We start from the raw sequence: 22,438 nt of genomic DNA on the forward strand, positions 1-22,438 counted from the left end.
CTTCCCATTTTCTATTTACAACAGACCAAAATTAATTTCAGAACAGAACTATACTCGAACATGTCAGAACCGTCTTCTCGAATATTGCCTACCTTATTCATCAATGATTTTTGTTTATTATTCTGTCGATTTTATCTTAAGGCAGCATAAAATCATGAAACAGTAGATTGAAAATTCAAATTTTCGAAATTTTGGTCATTTGTAGGTAATTTAGGAAAATTCAATGAAATTTCAACATGTTTCACATGCTCAATGATATAAAACTTTATTTTCAGTTTCTCCAATTTTGTTCACCTATAGGTAAGTACCTATTAATTTTTTTTCACTCAAGTAAATGTTCCAGTTTCTAATTTCAAAAATTAAAATTCGTGTTTTTAACTACCCAGTAGGATACTCACTATTTATAGAAGAAAAACAAACAAACGATTCAAAATTTTTTATCTCACTTATGAATTTGTTCAACTTCGAATTCGTGGCATAAAAAAGCTAGGTAATAAGAGTAGATCAGGATCAATATCTTATGATATACCTAATATTATTTTATCATTAAAATTTCACTATAATTTTTTTATTTTTTTCCCTACAATTTGATTGATTTGTTATCTTTTCTCTATAACAAGCTTCTTCACAGCCTTATTTCCTTTTTTCAAGAGAGGACAAGAGGAGATGCTTCTCACTTACAATACCTTACTAAACTATCTCATCAACCATTCAAAATGAAAATATCATAATCGAGAAAGCCTATTTCAGCATTTTCAAAATTCGTCGATATCTCAGGAGTACAGAAAATGGTCAAGGGGCTAAAAATCTCTCAGATTTTCGAATCACGCAGAATTATTTTCAGAAAGTTCACTACTTACTGCGTCCGATCAATAAAATATTTCATTTCTATAGTTAAAATTGAATAAAACTGCAGAAATTTATTTTTATCAAAAAAAATCAATGATTTTTAGTAGGTAAGGTACCTACGTATAATTTTTTTAAAGCATCTAAAGTGCACCTATCCTATACGATAACTCAACATCTGAGACCAATAGGATAAAACCGAGCAAAATCTGTAGGTACAGACAGTACCCTTTGCAGTAGGTAAAAATAATCTTCAAATTCATTCATTATTGTTCAAATAGAAAAAAAAATAGAACCAATTTATTCCAAAAAAAATGAGTTCAAAATATTCAAAAATTATAGAAAAAATATTCAGAATTTTAAAATATTTTCCCTTTTCAACGAATATTTTTTTTTTTTAGAGATAACCTAAAACACGTTGTTTTTCAATTCTCTGCGTGATCAGGTTTTTTTTTCAAAATTTCTCCCATCTTTGAATCAAAATCTTGAAGAAATGGCTTTTTTTATGCACCTCTTAGTAAGAAGAATAAAAATGAAAATTTCGAATTTATCATAGGTAATTGCTTTTTCTGAACCATGTGGGTTTTTCCTTATTTTTTTTACGGTTGGTACTTTTTGATCTAGATATAGGTACTTCAAAATAGGCATAGTGAAACTTTGGAGCTCATTGGGAAAATAAATATCCATTAGCACGTCCTTTTCAAGGGTCATCTGACAAAAAAGTAGCATTAGGCTTCAGGTACTAGAAATGACGCATCTCAAAAAAAAGAGTAAAATCACTCTGCCTATAAGGTGCACCGGGGGAAGTTGGAATTTGGGGTAAGTTAGAAAACTGGCTCTAGCGCCTAGAGGTTTATATCTGGCGAAGTGCTACTAAAGGTGACTTGAGGGGACTACCCCTACTTCATCACGGCATAAAAATTTTCGCGATTCAGTTTCATTTTAGATGTCTTTGGTTCAATTGTATTTTGTTGTTGTTTTGAACTTGTTTTGAATTTGGTCTAAAATACAGACTTTCTATATCTTAGTTTTTTGCATATAGCGGACGAACCGTGCGTCCTAGTGAAAATCTGATGAGAGTGATCTCAAAGAGAATTAAATTTTCTACAATTTTGTTTTTGTGCAATTTTTCTAGGACGCTCAGTTTGTGATCTACACCTCTGCAAAGTTTAGCCCATTCTGACTTCCCCCAATTGGGGTAAGTCAGGACAGTTTATATTTTATTCCACTGAGCGAAAGCTACTGTGTCAATCGCGCTCAAATTTTTACCATAGGTTAAGAACCCTTATGGGAACCTACATAATAAATTCGATCCATATTGGTTCATTAGAAGGGGAGTAACAGCTGGTCAAAGTTGAAATTGTGAAAAATCATTCTGACTTCCCCCGGTGCACCTTATGTAAATATATTCCACCAGCAGGTTGGAAAATTAATTCTCAAATGACTGATTAAATCAAGTTGATACTTTGAAAAAATATTAGCCTTCAATACCAACACTATTCGCACGCTTATATCTCTAACCACCCTCGAACAAATCGTCGTCTGTGCACACACAGTGAATTTTTTCAAAAGGATATAAATACTTTTATGCATCGTAAGGCAACCCTAAATCATAATCTATGTACAATCGTTCAGATGGACCATCTGCCTAATCTAATAGGGTTAAAAACTAGTTCAAAATTGGCTCTTTTTTCCATGGCATTTTACCCCCTCAATTTCACATATACCTGGGTAACACGTTCAACTATCTCATCACAGGGAATAGGGATATCGGGACACCAATCTCTACATATGTACATGCAATATCACTAATTACGTACTATACAGAACAATAATATCAAGTTAGGTACTCACTGTTAGCCAATCGATCCCGCCACGCGATCGGATTACTGACCAATCCTTGTAATCCAGGCCAGTATATAGGCGACCTGGACGTGAAATCCGCTAACGTATGGGTCGGATGCTTGGTACCGTTGTGATGGAAATACGACGCCATTCCGGCCGCCGCTGCCATTCCGGCGGCCGTCATCGAGGTAAAAGTCCGATGCAGCGCCGCAGGCCTCGACAGTATATGATCGATTCCGTGCGGATTACCGGATCCGGTATTCGACTTCATCTCCGTCATCGAATGTAACGCCGCCAGCGGCGGACTCGTCGACGACATATCCAGAAAATTATTGAACACCGGCGTGATCATGTTAGATTGCGAGGATTTACTCGAATCCTGTGAGTCCGTAGACTCGCTCTGCAGATCCGTACAAGAAGCCGTGATTGGAAGCACAAAATGTGGAAACTTGGTGAAATCAATTTTGACGGATTTTTCGCGTCCCGGATTTTCCGCCTTGGAAAAATATACTTAGCTAAGTATCTCCTCCTTCGATGCACAGTAGCTCTATAATTATATGAACTCCACCACAGTCAATTAAGTAAAACAACGCGAACCAAAACGCAACATAGTCAAGTGGTATTGCACATCATTTTGTTCCAAAAAAAAACAAACAATCATTCGTATGTATATAAAACAACGACCGAAAACACTTCTTAATTAAATCGTAATTCGCAGTAGCCACGAAATCCGTTAACTTTAAATTATAGATAGCACGACTCGAGGTAAATATTTACGTTATACTTATCGATTAATCAAACTCGAGAAGAAGAGATAGACTTCACACGCCGCGAAGATAATAAAAACAAAAACTAAACATATAGAAAAAAAAAATCAGAAAAAATGAACCAAAAAAAACTAGAAAAAAAATACCAACAAAAACAACAATTATTATATAAATTAATAGCCTACAGACGAATTTTTTTCTCGCTTATTAGGCAAGATATCTACGTCAGTCGCGCGTATATATCGCTTTATCGTCTACAATAAAATCGCTTTTGCTCTATTTACTCGTCATCATTTTTGAGCCATCTTTCAACGCGCCACACACGATAATAAAGGTATCTTTTACACCTCGTGTTCGACTCACCGGGATTACCCTAGAGCGCGAAATTCGGGCTCCGCCTGCGCCCAATCGCCATTGGCTGCCGCCTAGACCGCGCCTTTCTCACGCAGAGTCTATAGGAAAGCAGCCAGCAGCTGTTAATCAATTACTACTCAACTGAACTTGATTTTAATGCTTTGTTATGATGTTGTTGGAGTTTAGAAGTGATTTTCGCCGCTGTTAGTATTGATGTCCCGACAAATGAACCTATCATTTTAACCGTGTACCCGACGCCCGCCGCCTGCACCCGCGCCCCCCGCCCATCCACCGTTCGTCGTCCCTGCAGGACCTGCACCACGTACCCCGAGCTTCGTCGACGTCGCTATACCATCGCCAATCTATACAGTACCACTCTGTATATAGATATATGAAGCACACATACTATAATATGATGGGTACAGTATACCTATTTATACGTGCCATGTACACGTACCTACAGCGTATGAGACGACGACGACGACGACGTACCCTTATTTTTATACCCGAATTGATATAACGCGATGTTGATGATGATGCTGCTGATGATGATGGTGGTGGTGGTGGCGGAGGTGACAAAGGTGAAGCCAAGTATCCCGTAAGGTTTTTCATTTTTCACTACCTATACTTCGTCGTTTCGTACTCGCAGCCTTCACTAACCCCCCCGCCCCCCTCCTCACCCTTTCCTCCTTCGCACATCTGACAATCATGTACAATACAGTATTGTAATCATTTTATACATCTATCATTCATTCATTAAAATCTTAAATAGAGTCTTTTCAGCGAACAAAACACCCCTCCCCTCCAGCCTCACCCAAAAATGCCCACTCAGGCATTCTACAATATTTTAAAGGACAATAACAAAAATGAAAGAGATGCCCTCTGTCGAAAAATTCAAGCCTGTTTGATTTCCCTGCTATGTACCTATTTTGAAATAATTATTCAGATTTGTTCCAGCGCTCCTTTATAAAAAAAAGCTAAGAATTTCACAAATTTTCAAATTTTTTTGGCAGCATCATGTTGAAATTTCGATATAATTTTTGAGGTCAAACAATATTTTTGCTGTCAAGCAATTTGAAAATATATGAAATTTCCAACAAATTGGAAAAATTTCCCTGCGATATTTGAGGAGAATTTGTAGGTAAAAATGAATATAACAATGATTTGGAATCTCGAAGAAAATGTTACAAAAGTATGCATCGGAATTAAGAAAATGCGAAAAAACATGCAAAATTCAGATACATAGCTACCTATTTTCTACGAATAGGTATTTTACACAAAAACAAAGCCATCGAGAGGGGGGAGGGGGCAAAGAGGTAATTTGCCCCGATCTCGCGCTTTCTAAAGGGTCCGTCAAAAGAAGGACCTGCGAGATGAGACACAAACCCTTTTTTTTTTTTTTACTTCTTAAAAGACAAATTTTTTAAAGCTTTGGCCTTCTTTTCGCTCGGGCTTGTTTTCTTTTCTTTTTCGAAAATGTAATTTCTAAAAAAATATCAAAGTGAAAAAATAAACTTTCTCGAAATGAAAATTTTCCTGAGTTTTCGTCCTCACTTGAGCCTGATCTCTTTTCTTTTTCAAAATTAACATCCTGAAAAAAAATCTATCACAGTCTAAAATTTTAGAAGCCAAAAAATAAATTCCTTGCACAAAAAAAACATCGTTTTCAGTCGTTTCAAAATTAAAATTTTCAAAAGCTTTTGCACTCGCTTCGCTCAACTCTCGCCCAACTCTACAATCGTATACCTAGCTTTTTTTTCAAAATCAACTTCCCATACAAAAAGCATTGTTTTTACACTTCTCAAAATAAAATTTTCAAAAACTTTCGCTCTTGCCTCGCTGGAACCAATTTTTTTCTTGTTTTAAAATATAAAAAAGATTCAAATTTAGCCCCTCAAAAATCCAAAACGGAAGATCGGCAAAATTTGTATTTTTTCTGTATATTGGTTGACAAATTTTTAGTCGACCCCCCCTCCCTCATCCCCTTCGCAAAAAATCTCTATATCAAACACTGCACAATTTTTTACAGAGTGAGGGGGGAATGAAAATTTTTTATTTTTTCGATATCATCGGATGCTTATTTCCCGTTATAGCGATTCGATTACCCAAAAACTGCTTTTGAAAAAAAAAACATTCTACTTTCTGTTTTAAACGTAAACAGGGAAAAAATTAAAATTCTGAAAAAAGGAAAATCTCAAAGTTGAAAATCTTGAAAATACGACATCCTTTGATAAAAGAAAAACAATTTCAAACAATGCCAAAGATCAATGATTTCAGGATGAATTTTGATTTTTTTTTTCATTGAAATATCAGAAAAAGGCGATGAGTCGCCAGCAGCCAGACGATCCTGTGAATTGGGGAATTGAGATTTGAAGTAAGATAATTTCACATTTCAGCCGTTTAAATTGTCCAATAATTTCAGTGATCCCCTCTCTCTACTTCTAGACACAGTGACAGAGCTACATAGAACCAGTCATTCAATAAGCGTATTTTTCAAGTCGAGAGTTTTATAAAGGAAACTACATATATTCATCCCTGATATAAATTATAGACAAATAATAGATTCATACGTCGAGATTTCAATACATACCACAAAGCCAAAAAAAAATTCTCGTTGAAATATTGCGAAAATCATTGCAACCAAGCTTTAAAATTCGTAAAAAAAATCGCCAAATTTTTCAATCAAAAAGAGACTGGGATTCGTGTTTTTAAAAAAATGTCAAAAATAAAGCAAAAGTTGAAAAATAAGTAAACATGAACTTTTTAAGAACGGCTTAAAAGCTTCCAAATCCCAAAGCTAAATCAATGCACTGAAAAAAAAACGATTTAGAGATATCTACCTTTTTTTCTCAATTTACAATATTTTTGATTCAACTTTCAGTACATTTTTGACAATTTTCAAAACAGCAACATTGAACGTTTTCGAGATTTGCAAGAACCTCCTGCTTATTAGACCAGTTTTCAAGAAAATCGGTAAGCAGTCAGCCTACTTCAAGTTGAACGAAAATACAATTAAATTATTAATAATTTTTCAAAATCACTCACCGAAGATGCGACAGGAACCCAAAAATCCAGGTACTTATACTTTTTTCGACCGATCATCGATACGCCTGAAAACAAACAAATTATTTTTCATAATTAAATATAATAAACCACAGACGACAACCATCAATCCATCATATTTTACAAGGTATAATGTATTAGGCACAAATAAACCTTAAGCAACCAAGAATAGATGTTTCCAGCATATAAATCTGCTAGGTAGGCCTAGAATGAGTGGTTAAAATTTCCAAATCAAAATGCATATCTAATATTCGGCGGCGAAACTAAAGTGGGGGGGGGGGGGGGGGGTTGTCAACCAAAAATATGCCGACTGATATGAGAAAAAAATACCAATTTTGTTGGATGAAAAAGTGAGTTTGTTTTTCAATGTGAAATAAGTAAAAGACGAGAAGACAATTCTTCCAAATGATATCATAGGTAATCAAGTAGGTATTCATAGCTTGTAAAAGAGAAACAAACTAGCCCGAGCGTATCGAGGGCCAAAGCTTTTGAAAATTTGTATTTTGATGGATGACAGAACAATGTATGTACCCTAGGTATTTATTATGAGGGGTTGATTTTTTCGCTTAGTTCAGAATTCTAATGGTTTATTTTTTTTATTTTTTAAAAAAAGAAAAGCAAAAAGGCCCGAACGAAGTGAGGTAGAGAGCTCTTTCGACTTCGTTGAGTCTGCTCGGCAATGTCAGCGAATTTTGGCAAAATCGGCAGTTTGACATTTTTTTCCAAATTTGACAACTTTGAAAGTGTGTCCCACCCTAAGCCACCCCCTCACAACTCCCTGTCGTTTCGTCTCAAGAACTCTTGCGGGATTTTCGTTGGAATTTCTTTTTTTGAGCGAGAGAAAGAGAAATGCAGGAAAACATACAACAAAAAAAGTCAGAACATTCGTAAGATTTTCAGACGGATATTTTTACAAGATACTTGTTTCAAGGTTTCAGGAATGGGACAGGGATTACATTTAAAAAAAAAATCAAACTAAAATTTTTCAATTTTCAACAAAGTGAAATTGAATGGAAAATTTAAAAGTTTGATTGAAAAATGGTGAAAAGCAGTCGAAAGTATCATCTAGGTATACATTTATTAGCAATTCTGGCAAAAAAAAAAAATCAGCATAGCTGGATATATGAGCAAAAAACAAAATGAGCATCGAAGACTAAACACCCTGACTCACTTTTCAGCACTTTTAAACCTCTCAGATCATTTCAAGAATTAGATCAATAAACAATCCGCATTCAATTCCCCGCAGTTATTTTTCTTCACACAGCACGAATAATCAAATTAAACACCCAAGTTACACTTCTCAAGACATACTGTACACCAAATTACCCCTTTTCAAACACAATTACTTACAAATTTCATATTGAATTAAAAACAAATTAAATCCGAGAACAATTCGTCATTAACCTTGATCCTACAAACACAAACGTCATCGTTCCAAATACTCGTATTCCGCTCGCGAAAGAGTCTAACGATGTTTTTCTCACACACAAAAAGAGAGAATAATTATAAATTTTATACCATCTGTTGCTTTGCAATATGTAAGTCAAGTATTTGCTTGTATCGTAGCATGTACATAGTTTCCTGGTGCGTATCGCGTGTATATAGTGTAGGGTAGGCAGGTCTACTCTACATTTCCGTCAGATGCTCGATTTCGCAATTCCGGCAAAATTTATAATAGCGGCCTGTGAGATGCGATTTGTAGTAGAAAAACAACAACAAAACGAACGAGATGAAATAAAAGATGAACCGAACCGGAAAATAACACGGAGAAAAATATCGCCAAATAAGGCGACGATGATTTATTATTACGATATATATACGATTTTCATTTTCAAGGTCTTGTATAATATGTCTAAAAACTAATTTGATAAAATATCGCGAAATATTTACCCATTATCATTTTTTTTGGTAAGTATAGGTGCTTACTTTCATAATAAAATACATGAAAAAAAATCATGCACAAATGGCTCGAATTTAGACGAAGTAATGTTACAAATTAAGAACACTTCACATTCAAATTAAGATTCTCCATGACTCTCTTCACCCCCCCCCCCCTCCACAAAAAATCATCGACGTGACTGGCAAACTTCTTGTTTTTCAAAAAAAAATCCCTTAGACCTCAATTTCCACACTTTCCATTCTCCTTATACGAAGCAAATACACACGAAAAATCACCTTCAGAACTCGTCAACACCTTCGATCATCAGAATATGCAATTTAATTAACGCCACGCCGTAAAAACTCAAACATATGCAAATTTATCAACGCGAGCAACTAAATGAGCTCGAACATCGTGTGTGTGTACTTTTTCATCCCACCACTTAACGATGAAAAAGATCGGGGTAAAGGTATCGCGAAAAGTAGTTTTTATTTTCACATCGAAAATTATCCGCTTATAAGAGAAGTAAGTACGTACTATATAGGGAGCGTGAAAAAAAACCGTTTCACGTATAACTTTTTACCATAAATATTGAGAAAAAAAACCCTAACCCGAGAGAGTCTGCTGTTTCTCCCTCCATCGTCGAACTAATGACACGCTCAATATTGTAATTTATTATACCAAATCACTTAACTCGAATAAAACTAATTTCAAAAATTGTATCCGCGCGTGCACAACCTTACCTAAAAAAACACACACACACACACACATTCACACCCTGACAACGCGACGCACATTCCAGGGCGATAATTTTTTACACGTATATTTTTTCCACTATATAGGTACCTTCGTCGGTTGTGTGTTAGTTGTTTTTGGGAAAAACTAACAACGTGTAACTTGTCATACGTTAATATTTATTGGATTTAATAAAGGAAAACCCCGGCATACGTAGCGCTCTCTCCAAGAAAATATAATAAACAAAAATCTTTGTTAATATTGTGCCACGTTGAAGAGAAGAAAAACTATACCGAAAAGGAAGGAAAAAAAGAGCATTTAGCAACTTTTCGATTGGATTTTTTCCAAACGGGTAATAAATTATATTTTCATACGGCGATATTAAGAGCAGATTAAATTAAATATCGCAACATCAGGTTTCATCTCGATATTACAAGGGTTCCCAAAATTGTACCTACTACGCTACGCCAACGCCAGTCGAGCCTTTTCAAAAATTTCCACCGACTAGTGAAACTTTCTACCACGTTCCTTGGTTATTTTATCATTTTTTTTAGGGGGAAAGGCAGGTTGTACAGAGATGGTTTTAGAAATAAACCACCTACAGAATTCGTCTTCAGCATCCATCGTCCTTTGACACATAACATTTTCTCAAGGATTTTCGCTTCATAGTTGGACAATTTCGAACGACTTTTTACCTCCCACCCCCTCCCCCCGCCTATCATCAAAATTCAACTTTTTTTCCAAAAGTACACCTTTTAGAGTTTGTTGGATCAAAATCAAGAGACACTGAAAAGTGAGGAGGTATCAAAAAATGATACAAACATGCTTCCCATTTCACTTTAAAAATTTTGAAAATTGAATTTGATAAAATCAAAAAGTTTATGAAATTTTGGAATTCTGAATCCAAGAAATCAGATGGAAATTTTTTTTTTTAATAATACGAATTTCATGCTTTCAATTTCATTTTAAAAAATTTTGAAAATTGAAACGTTTCAAAATCAAGTTAACTTAAAAATCATTCAAGAAGTTTTTGAACTCTTAAATTCAAACAATCAGGAAAAAAGACAAATTTGGCCATAAACTAAGCCCTAATTCTGTTATATTATGCATTTTAAACATGACAGTATTTTTTCTCGATTTGCTATGAAATTTTAAGTGAAAAAATTTCCTTGTGTAGGGGCCACTGGAATTTACTGAAAGGAAACTTCGTCAAATTCGTCACCTCTGATTTGACCGAAATTTGGCTCACTGGAAGTTCGTGTCATCAACACTTCAGAACCAAGTTACCAAATTTTCAGCTGCCGAAGTTGATTACAGCACTTTCTGGAGTGATTTCAGTAGGATGCTGGAGAAAATCAATTTCTGCTGGAGGCTCTGAGTAGGTCGTTTCAAAAATGATCGCAATAGATTCGAGAACGTTGATTATAGTGTAAAGACGAAGTTTTGGATAATATTCTTCAGAAATACGTTCTACTGGATTTTTTTTGAAATATGGAATATTCGACTTTGTAAAAAAAAAAAAATACACGAGTGAACTCGTCACCTCAGATTCGCGATTCAACTACTCTGGTCGATTAAGAATATCAAACTTATGATAGGATTAAAATTCCAGCTGTCAAAATTGATTACTGCGCATTGTGGAGCGATTCCAGCATAGCAAGCTGCAGAAAAACCAACTTCTTCTGGAGGCATCAGATCGACTCGAAAATATTTCCAATCGATTCGGGAGGTCAACTTTACTTATAGCATACAAACCGAATTTCAGATTTTTATCTCGTGGTTTACCATTTTTATAAATACCTTGTCAGTTAATGGGCAATTTCAGTCATTTAATCATTTTTAAAAATTCGCCAAAATTCTAAAAATCGACTTCAGCTCCTAAAAATTTGGTTTTGAAGTGTGGATAACATGAATTCAATAATTTAAAATTCAGCTCTCTTCCAATTCTACAATGAAACGTCATATTTTACCACCATACAGCATATTACAACCCCTCAGAGCCCCTTTAGGCATCTAAACTTGTAAAAATTATGAAAAGGTGGAATGGAATGTTGATTGAACAGAAGGCATGGAATTTGAAGACTTATCTATTTTTTCGAATGGAAACCTCGCTTTGTGCCCTCCAGTTCTTAATTTAAAAAAAAAATAAAATATGGGTTTGAAGGGACACCAAGTCACCATTCAAACTCAAAAACTAGGATCAGGTCAATAAAGAGTTCAAAACTGATAGCCCTTGTATCCTTCAGGGGTGTTGAGATCTTATTTTAAAATAAAGATCTTCGTTGTTGTTGTTTTTTTCAAAGGCTGTAGGCAAGGAAGATATTGCATAAGTGAATCAGTCTCTGACAAGGGAACCTCTTGAGGAGTCCCTCCCACATTTGAACGGGAATGCAGCGATTCTTGAAAAAAAACATTCTCTGAAACGCCCAATCCAAAATCCAAGTTGCCCAAATTGATTTTTCGATTTTTGGAGACTTGAAAAATTCAAAATGAACGATTTTCAACAATTGAAAAAAAAAACATTGAAGGTAAAATTCAGTTGAAATGTAGGAAAATCCTGTAACTACTACATGGCAACTTCCACGAACCAAATTTTCCCATTTGCAGTTATTCTGGAGCATCCAGCACGATTTTTAATTTCTCCAGAAGGCGAGGAAATTAATAAGGGTGGTTAAAAATCGAGTTGTGGCTTATTCTTGATTTGTTTAACAGATCCAGATTGCCACAACTCGGTTTCTAGCATACCTAAATAATTTCCACACTTTCTGGAGAAATTCAAAATCGCCCTAGAAGTTCCAGAACGGCTCAAAATTGTGAAATTCAGATTAGTGCGGTTGATTTTCGACAAGATACAGTCATTCATGCAAACTTGGAATATTTCCCAACGAACAGAAAATTTTTGAATTTTTTTCCTAATGAGTAATGACTTTGTTCAAAAAAAAAAAAATTGTTAAATGAGTCGAGAATAGACTAAAACTCGATTTTTAGCTGCCCAAATTGATTTTCATGCCTTCTGCAGAAATTTCAATACACTGGAGAAATCGAAAATGGTGAAATTCGATTGTTGGGGGAGGGGGAGAGGGAGGTTGATATATAGTTTCAGGACTAATATTCATCTTTTTTACTGAATAATATACCTACATATTCTTTCAAAAGTGAATCACTGAAAAAGATTAATTTTGGATTTTCAAAAATTCGTCAAAAATATAAGAATCAATTCGGCAAACTGAATTTTGAACTGCTCAGTAGTACTTGCTCAATTCTCACCATCGTACCCAAATTCTATTCCACAACACAATCACATTCCAACACCTCGATCAAGATCACTAACTTCTCGACATTTTGAGAAACCTCGTCGCATTCTCACACCATCCATCGTTCCACACACACACACACACACACACTCGAAAAAAAATAAGCTTCATTTCTAAACGTCATTTTTACGCCCACCAAAGAGAGACCCGCTCAGCAGTAAAAAAATCCCACCAAAAGCCTGGCAACTTTTTAATACCAAAGTGTTTTCACGTTAGAATATCGTTAAAAATAACCCTCAGCAGCTTACGAGTAGTCTACCATCCCATGAAGCAGGCGTAAGTATTATATTAGTTAGTTGATAGATGCCTGCCTCTCCCTTTTCCCCCGCCTCCGCATCTATGTCACATAATTCGACGAAGTCATTTATAATTTTTCTTTTTTTTATCGCGAGTTAAAAAACTTTTTCAGCTCGTATTTAAACGCGTTCCTCTTCTCTCGCTTGTCTCTCTGTCTTTCTACAGCCATAAACATTCGGTAATGGAATTGAGTTCAATTTCTGCTTAAAGGTTTTTACGACCGTTATAAATAATAAATTTATTAAATTGAAAATATGTTTTCAAAAACGAAGAAGAGAGAAAAAAACCACCTCCCTTAGCACTAACTATACATAATATAGCGAGCTTTTATATTCAAAAGGGTTTCCTCTCACTCTGTAGCGTTTTTTTTTCATCCTCAACTTTAGCTCGTTTCAAAGTTCGCATATTATCGAAAAATTTCCTCGCATACTTTGGCACTGGTCCGAATACCATTTCGAGTCCCTTCATTTAGAAAAAAAAACAAAAAACGAACTTATATAATAATTTAAAGGAGTTTGAAAAATTTACTTATTGTTTTTAGCAGCACAAAAAAATCATAATAACAGCTCGTGATTTTATTCGAATGTTTGAGAATTCGAGGGATAAAGAAAGAGAAAAAAAAATGCAAAAAGCAACCAGCAGAAAAAACAATTATAACGGGCGTGTATTTTTACCATTTTTACAGCGTACGATTGGTTTTGCATGAAAGGGTTGGAATTTACACCGAAGAGAGGGAGGAGAGGGTTGCTCTGGCTCTGGTGTATCGATACGTTCGTCACTCGTCGGTTGTGTAGTTGAACGAGACTTTGAATTTCTGATTTCGAATCGGTTATTGGTGGACTTCTCTTTTTATCACGAGAAATTGACTTGAATTAGGTACCTATACAGAAGAAATTATAAATAAAGAGGAACGTATTTTGAAACCTATACCCATCTATGTCTGGTTTTCTGATGATTTGAATACTTCATCGGGGCCTGCAGTATGCAAATATGAACGAATAGGTAGAGAGAAGGCCAACGAACCAAAACAAGGCATACGTAAAACGATGCCTTGCTAGGTTCGTGACTAGAGGCGAGAAAATAAAATAATAACAATAAAACAACGACTGTCAGTTTTAAGCCTAAATTACCCATATAAATATAAGCTATTTTCTAGCTTAAGATATCATTTTATATCATTTTGTATACCAAGTTTAGTCGTGATTAAACTATCCAAACTGTACACTTGTGTTTCAAATATTTGGTAGAAGAACTCACTCAACCTACACCTAATCTCATACAACAAATTGGCGCTCGAACGGACCTACCAAGAACGAAGTGTACCTACTCATACTATGATCAAGGTAAATGAATGAAAATTCAATCAATAACCAAAGTGAAATTAATTTTAAAAGTGATTCAAGTGAACTAACCTCTAGTATAGAAATTGATTCAAGTAACTTTAGTAATTTTCTATTAGAAATATCAAGTGATAATTTAATTACTTCATCTCCTGAAAAGTTGGAAAAAATTGCAAACCTGGAATTAAGTTGGATTATTGGTGTTCCAAAAGAAAAATTTGACAAATATTTCGATGAATTAAAAATTCCAAGAGAAACCACAGTTGAAAAATACAGATCAAAATTGCGAAAATTTTGTGAAGAAGGAGCTGAAGAAGGAACTGAATTCAAAACAAAATATTTTAAGGAAGTTTACGAAAAATTAATTACATCTCCTCAAGACCCAGAAGTACTAGATTTTTTCAAAATGACAATAGGAGGTTCAGGAACGAATACAACAATAATAAAACCACTTACATTCCATCCTGAAAAATTCTCAGGAATCAACAGTGATGTGACTACATTTATGAAAAATTACGAATTATATGCCAAAATTAATGGATGGGATGATGAGAAAAAATTCCAATATTTTCCTGCATACCTAACATACCTAGCCTTACAAGTTTATTATCAAATAGAAAAAGATGTCAAAGACTGGAAAACATTAGAAAAACGATTTAAAGAAGAATTCAATGAAAGTGCAAACATAGACCTAACTGAAAATAAATTAATGAGAAGGAAGCAAGAAAAAGATGAGTCAGCAATGCAATATATTACTGACGTTGTGAATTACTGTGCTATAGTAGACGATAAAATGGAAATGAAACGAGTTTGTAAACATATAATGAAAGGTCTAAGACCAGAAATAATCTCTGCTATAGGTTTATTTGACAATAGTGATTTGAAAAAATTAAAGCACAACATTGAAAAATACGAAAATAATCTACAATTAATCGAATCCAGCAAGGAGGAAGATAGGGTAGCGAAAATGGAACAGGCAATTTTTGAATTGAAAGAAAAAATCAGTAAATCAGATGGAGAAAAAGTTGAAAAAGTGAACCAAGTAGTTGTACAAAAATCAAACCAAAACGAATCAAAAAATGACCAATGGAGAAAAAATAAATCAAAAAACTGGAAACAAAATAATTTTTGGCAACCACCAAATTTTTGGCAAAATCCCATGTATTCTCAAAATCCATTCAATACCTACCAACCACAGTGGAACCAGTTCCAAGGATTACCAAATCAGTTCCAAGGATCGCAAAATCAGTGGGGTCAATGGCAAAATCAATTTCAAAATAAACAACAAAACTGGGGAAATGGTCAAAATAATGGTGGAAAAGGACCAACTCCAAACAGATCAAGCAAATTTTGTACAAATTGCAAAAGACCAGGCCATCTCAAGGAAACCTGCTGGCATTCAGAAACCAATACTGAACAGAAAAATGACTAGGAAAAAACAAATGAGTCCAACAAAACTTGCACAAATTGCAAAAAAATAGGCCATTTAATTGATGATTGCTGGTTTTTGGACCCAAGTAAGAGGAAAATAAAGAATAAAGAAGATTGAGGAAGTAGGCACCCAGTTCCGAATCACACACCAACATTTTATCTACAGAATGGAAAACAAACAGAGTACTTTAGAAATATTGTACATTTCAATAAATTTACTCTGTTGAAAGATTTTAATACAGACGAGACCAAGACTATAGAAAAAATTATAACCATCAACGAACGTAAATATACTCGTAAATATGCACGTTCGGAATGTAAACAGGAAAAAGCAAAATCAGCAAAAAAGTTGAAGGTAGGTAAAATAAATGGTAACCACCTCAACGTTAGTATACAGTTATGTAACCATGTATATGAAGGTGTCATAGACACTGGTTGTAATTTAACGCTGATTAATGAAAAAATACCACATAGCAACAGTGAACTTGAAGAATCTGACGTAAATTTGGTGTGTGCAAATGACTCTGCTATGAAAGTGAAAGGAAAATTAAAGAAAATATTCAGTATTGAAGGCCAGAAATATGAGGTAGAAGCTCATGTAACAGAGGGCTTGAATTCAGATATCATTTTAGGGATAAATTTTCTTTTACAACATGCAGCTGTCATAGATTTCGTAAATAAATATATCCAACTAGGAACTGGGAAAAATGCCATAAAAATACCTATGGATGAAAAATGGTTGAAAAATTTCAAACAACCTGAACAAGAAATTGACACTATTGGAGACCATGTAATTTCTTTCAAAGAAATTATTTTGAAACCTAAAGAGAGAAAAATAATCACAATTGATGACATAAAACCAAATAAAAATAACAGGATGATAATACCTAATGATTTGTTTCATCAAAAATCAGGCATAAAAGCAACAGGCGTGTGTGTTAAAAATAACAAACAGGCCATACTTCAGCTATTTAATTACACAAACGTGAGTAAAAAAATATACCAATTGCAAAGAATCGGAGTTTTTAAAGACCATAAAGAAAACAAACAACAGGTAGTGAATAATATTCAAGGCTAGGAAAACCACACCCAAGGTGAAATAAACGAAAATGAAGATGAGGTGAGAGACCTAGAAGGAAACCTGATTGATATTTCACCCAAAATGAAAGGAGAAAATAGGAAAAAAATTGTGCATTTATTGAGAAGATTTAGGCATTTATTTACCATGGACTCTTTGCATATCAGCAAGGCAAATGTGGAAGAATATGAGCTCAAAGTAAAGGATGACGAACCTGTTAGCCTGAGATCTTATAAACTGGCTCCTGTAGAAAGGAGGGAAATTTGGAGACAGGTAAAAGAGATGCTCAAATCAGGCATTTTAGAAAGATCAAGATCTCAATACAGTGCACCAGCTTTTCTACTCAAACAAAAAGACAAATACAGATTTTTATGCAATTTTAGCAAGCTCAATGAGAAATTAATTGCTGATAAAAATTCTGTACCTCGGATAGACAACATACTCATGGCCCTAGAAGGAGCCACATTATTCAACCTACTTGACTGTAACTCTGGTTTTCATCAAATTCCAATTTCAGTAGCTTCAAGATATTTAACTGCCATAATAATAGAAAATCAGTTATTTCAATACACAAGATTACCTCAGGGACTGATGAACAGCCCTGCAGCCTTTAGCAAAACCATAAATGCCGAATTTGCGGATCTACTTTATGAGGCCATGGTGGCTTACATGGATGATATTTGTGCTTATGGAAAAGATTTTAAGCAAGCTTTACTCAATTTGGAAAAAACCCTACAAAGGCTAGACAAATTGAACTTAAAGCTCAAAACCTCAAAATGTAAATTTTTCTATGACGAAATTGAACTTTTAGGCCATAAAGTGAATGGAAAGAAAATTGAACCAATTGATAAAAATATAAAAGCCATAGTAAATTTCAGACAACCAAGGACTATCAAGGAGGTCCAATCATTCATTGGAATGGTAGGGCACTACAGAAAGTTCATAAAAAATTTTGCCAAAGAATCAGCTTGTTTGACTGATCTGACTAAAGGAGATGTCAAAAATAATACAAAAGTGAAATGGGAAGAAATACATGAAAAAGCCTTTCAAAGGTTGAAAACATTGATGACCAGTGAACCAGTTTTGGGAATTTATAAAGAAAATAGGCAAACTATAGTTGAAACAGATGCATCTAGTATAGCTATTGGAGGTGTTTTATCTCAAGTAAATGAAAAAACAGGTAAAACTCATCCAGTAGCCTACTTCAGTAAAAAACTGCAACCATCACAGCAGAAATATTGTGCCTATGACCTAGAAATGACAGCTCTAGTGGAGACTATTACCCATTTTCGTGAGTATTTATTTGGAATTCCCTTCACAGTTTATACTGACCATGCAGCTCTGGTCAGCTGTAGAGGGATGAAAGATCCAAATGCCAGAATGGGGAGAATGATAGATAAACTCTCCCCCTACGAATTCGAAATTAGGCACAAACCAGGGAAACAAAATGTGGTCCCTGATGTGCTCAGTAGAACAGAAGTGGCAAATGAAATAAAAATTGGAACCAATTTCAAGGAAGAACAACAGAAAGATGAATATTGTAACAATTTAATAAAAGCAAAAAAAGGTCAGCTTGATAAAAAACATCCAAATTATAAACAGTATAAAAGGGCAAGTAGGAGGTATGATTTGAATGAAAATGAAGTATTGGTCATAAATCAAAGAACTCCAATGGGAATTAGAAGGCCAGTAGTAGTACCTCGCCTACTTATAAACGAGATACTACATGCATACCATGACTGTGCTATAAGTGGAGGACACTTTGGAGCAAATAAAACTTTGAATAAAATTCAAATGAAATATTATTGGACTGGAATGACCCAGGATGTGAAAAATTACGTGAGGAGTTGTCATTCCTGCCAGATTCGGAAAAAGGAAGCTGGAAAAATTCCAGGACTTTTGAAACCTATTGAAATAAATATTTGTGAAATTTTAGGACACTTAGAAATTGATTTTGTGGGCCCTTTGCCCAAAAGCTCCGGACACAGCTACATACTGGTGGGCACATGTAGAGCTACGAAATTTGCATTTGCCAAACCAGTAGCCACAGCCTCCTCTGATGCAGTCATAAAATTTCTTTATGAATTAATGACGATTTATGGATGCCCAAAGAAAATTTCTTGTGACAATGGAACACATTTTAAAAATTCCGAATTTCAAGAAACCTGTAAGCGACTCGGAATTACACTGACCTTTAGTTCAACATTTTCCCCACAGACACAAGGAGGGACTGAAAAATTCAATGGTGTGCTGAGTAAAAGTTTGGCACATTATTGTAACCAAAATAGGACAAATTGGAGTGAATTTGTGAAATTTGTAGTTTTTGCATACAATACCACTCCATTGGTGAGATTTAAAGGACTCAGTCCATACTTTATTATGTATGGGCAAAATCCAAATCAACCAATAGAAAACAGACTGTCCCTAGACACTAGGGCAAAAAGGGACAGGATGGAAGAAATAGAAGAAATCCAAAAAATCAGAAAAATGGTACCTGGAATAATTTTTGAAAATCAGAAAAAAGAGAAAATTGAATATGACAAAAAACACAAAGAAGTGAACCATTCACCTGGAGATATGGTACTTCTAGAAATTCCATTTAAGCACAAGGGAAAATTTGCTGCAAAGTACAATGGACCCTATAAAGTGCTTAGGAAAATGAATGACTTGAATTATGAAATAGAAAGAGAAGACAAGCCTGAAATTGTTCACATTAGGCGTCTCAAAAAGTACATAATTCGAGATTGAAAAAATCAAAAATTTGCTGAAAAATTTAGTATTAAGGGTTAAATTTATGAAGTATTTTAGGAGCTTTAGATTTACGAGTATTTTTAAGCTATCTATGAGCTCGCGATCATAGATTTACCTATTAAAAAATATACTTATGAATTTTACAATGTAAGCTAAAATTATGAAATAATAGGTAGAAAAATCACAGAAATCAGCAAATTTTATGGGCCCAGCATACAAAGAAGGCGAGGAACATGTATCATATATGTGTAACAATTTGCCAAAATAGAAATAAAAATAAATATTCCAGAAAACCACTGAAAAATGTACTCAATTTTGACAAAAATACCCCTAATTAGACATAGTTTAGCTATAAAGATCAATAAAGTAGGGAGCCTGCAAGAACATCTGAGGGCTTGCAGGGTTGGAGAGAAAATTCTGGGGAAGGATAAGGAAATAGTAGTACCTTATCCATCGTGTCCTCAGAACCTCTCCTGATTGTAATTTGGCCTAGTATAGGTATAAGTAACCCAAACTAGACCTCTTGGGGCTTCAAGTGCCCAAAATGTAAATAATGTTCATATAAGATTGTAAATATCAATGAAAACATACCTACTGTACTTAAATGAATGAAAAAAAAAAAAAAAAAAAAAAAAAAATGTAGGTACCTATCTGTCTACCTACCTAGTTAAAACTAAGAATTAATCTAAGTATAGCAATGGAAAATATATCGCAAATACATCGCGATCACAATGTACATAATTATTTAAAACTGCCAATTCAGCAGAATTCATTTTATAGAAAAATTAGTACTTTATATAAATTATTCCTATAGTTGAAGGAATAGGCTATTTTTATGAAATAGATGTATATAGAATAGCAATATCACAGGAAAAATGAAAAACAAACTCAGAATCAGTAATAACCTGCCATAGAAGCCATTTCAATCCATATCCAAGGGTCAATGATTGAAAATGGACACAGTCACATAAACATAACAGAAATCAGAGAAATTCCAAAACATTTCGAATGGAAACACCAGATACCACATGAAGAAACCAAAACCAAGGGGAAAGAATTGGAAGAAAAACTTTCAAAATTGGAAATCACAAAACCACAGCATCATTTTTGAGAAGGACTACCCAGAAGAGTATAACTGCAGCCATTCAATGGATTGTATAAACTATTTATTAGATAAATTTAGACTTACTAGAGGAGAGAAGAAAAAGTCAGAAAGAAATTGAAATTGAGTTGAAAAAGAAAAAGAAAGTATAGAGTAAAAATGAGGACATTTTTTTTCCGAGAGGAGGAAAATTTGCAGTATGCAAATATGAACGAATAGGTAGAGAGAAGGCCAACGAACCAAAACAAGGCATACGTAAAACGATGCCTTGCTAGGTTCGTGACTAGAGGCGAGAAAATAAAATAATAACAATAAAACAACGACTGTCAGTTTTAAGCCTAAATTACCCATATAAATATAAGCTATTTTCTAGCTTAAGATATCATTTTATATCATTTTGTATACCAAGTTTAGTCGTGATTAAACTATCCAAACTGTACACTTGTGTTTCAAATATTTGGTAGAAGAACTCACTCAACCTACACCTAATCTCATACAACAGGGCCAGAGCTCTAAATTAATCCACGTAAGGGCATTCGAGTAACTGAAGAGGGGGAGAGGGGTGGTTCCAGTTTATTTGTAAAATATTAAATAAAAACGCGAGTCAGCTTCTAAAAAAAAAAACTCCAGCATTTCTCTTCAAATGGTTCACCTACTTTCAGGTTTCATTCAAACCGCGTTAAGAATGTGTTAATAGATTTGCATAACCAGTTCGCCGTAAATACACGATTTACATTTTAAGATTACATAATTATTACTCTGCTTCAATTTGAACCAAAAATTAAGTAAGTAGAACCGTCTGATGAAACTTGAATTTTTTTGGCGAGTTCCTTTCGATGATCTTCAAAATAATCACAAGAATGTTGTGACGAGGAGGAGGGGAGGGGGGGTTTCCGCAATTTTCCAACATTTGAACTAGTTGATTCGGAATGGATTTGTTCGCGAAACATTGCAGATATTAGACAAGAGACTTATTGGAATCAACGGTTAAAATAATTCAAAAGCTTTAAAACCGAACTTTCAAATTTTCATCCTTGAAAAAACAGCAAAGGTTCAATTTTTATTTCAGAGGCTTCAAATTGAGGAGAGGGGGCGCCAAAATAAAGGTACATAATACTAAAAATTTAAGAAAACTGTTTTTTCTTTTTCTAATGTCACATTTTTTTAGCCTCAAAACAAAATCTAAAGTTATCCGGGATTTTTTGGCCTCATTAAAAATAGAAGCTAATCTTGAAAAACAAAATTTTTGACAGTTTCGAGGCAAATTTTGAACTGTTTTGCCAAATTAAGTAGGAGATGAGACGCTGAAAACAAGAAATTTGGTACATAAATATCTGAAGTTCACGTAATTGCTTTACAAATTTTTAAAATGTACGAACATAGATTTCGAAAAAATTTTCTGGGACCATTACTCTCTCTCTCCGCCGACCAATAAGTAAACCAGAGCTACATCATTATTACTCAACATTTTGTGTATGTACGTAGAAAATAGAAATCCTGAATGACTGAAAAATTCTCCTACAGAAATTTTCACTTCGAAAAAAATCTCTGAGGCAACCTTTCATTTTTCAATTTTTTTTTCTCAAATGAAAATTTTCCAACCTCTTACACCTGGGTTTTGGAAAATTACTACAAT

At 34.4% G+C, this 22,438-nt stretch overlaps 1 protein-coding gene and 1 long non-coding RNA gene across 2 annotated transcripts in view; both read right to left on the minus strand.

The window, feature by feature from the left end:
- Window positions 1–3,806, minus strand: part of LOC135849487 (homeobox protein Nkx-6.2-like) — a 68,965-nt gene extending 65,159 nt beyond the window's left edge. Inside the window, exon 1 of the mRNA XM_065369954.1 lies at window positions 2,701–3,806. Within this exon, the coding sequence (XP_065226026.1) occupies window positions 2,701–3,043 (343 nt within the window). The 5' untranslated portion in view covers window positions 3,044–3,806. The remainder of the gene's footprint in view (window positions 1–2,700) is intronic.
- The window catches only part of LOC135849494 (uncharacterized), a 109,485-nt gene that overhangs the window by 76,376 nt on the left and 10,671 nt on the right, over window positions 1–22,438 (minus strand). The window contains exon 5 of the long non-coding RNA XR_010559551.1: window positions 6,858–6,922. This is a non-coding gene — a long non-coding RNA (uncharacterized LOC135849494). The remainder of the gene's footprint in view (window positions 1–6,857; window positions 6,923–22,438) is intronic.

Source organism: Planococcus citri, chromosome 5 (assembly GCF_950023065.1).
Source record: "Planococcus citri chromosome 5, ihPlaCitr1.1, whole genome shotgun sequence".
NCBI classification, from domain to species: domain Eukaryota; kingdom Metazoa; phylum Arthropoda; class Insecta; order Hemiptera; family Pseudococcidae; genus Planococcus; species Planococcus citri.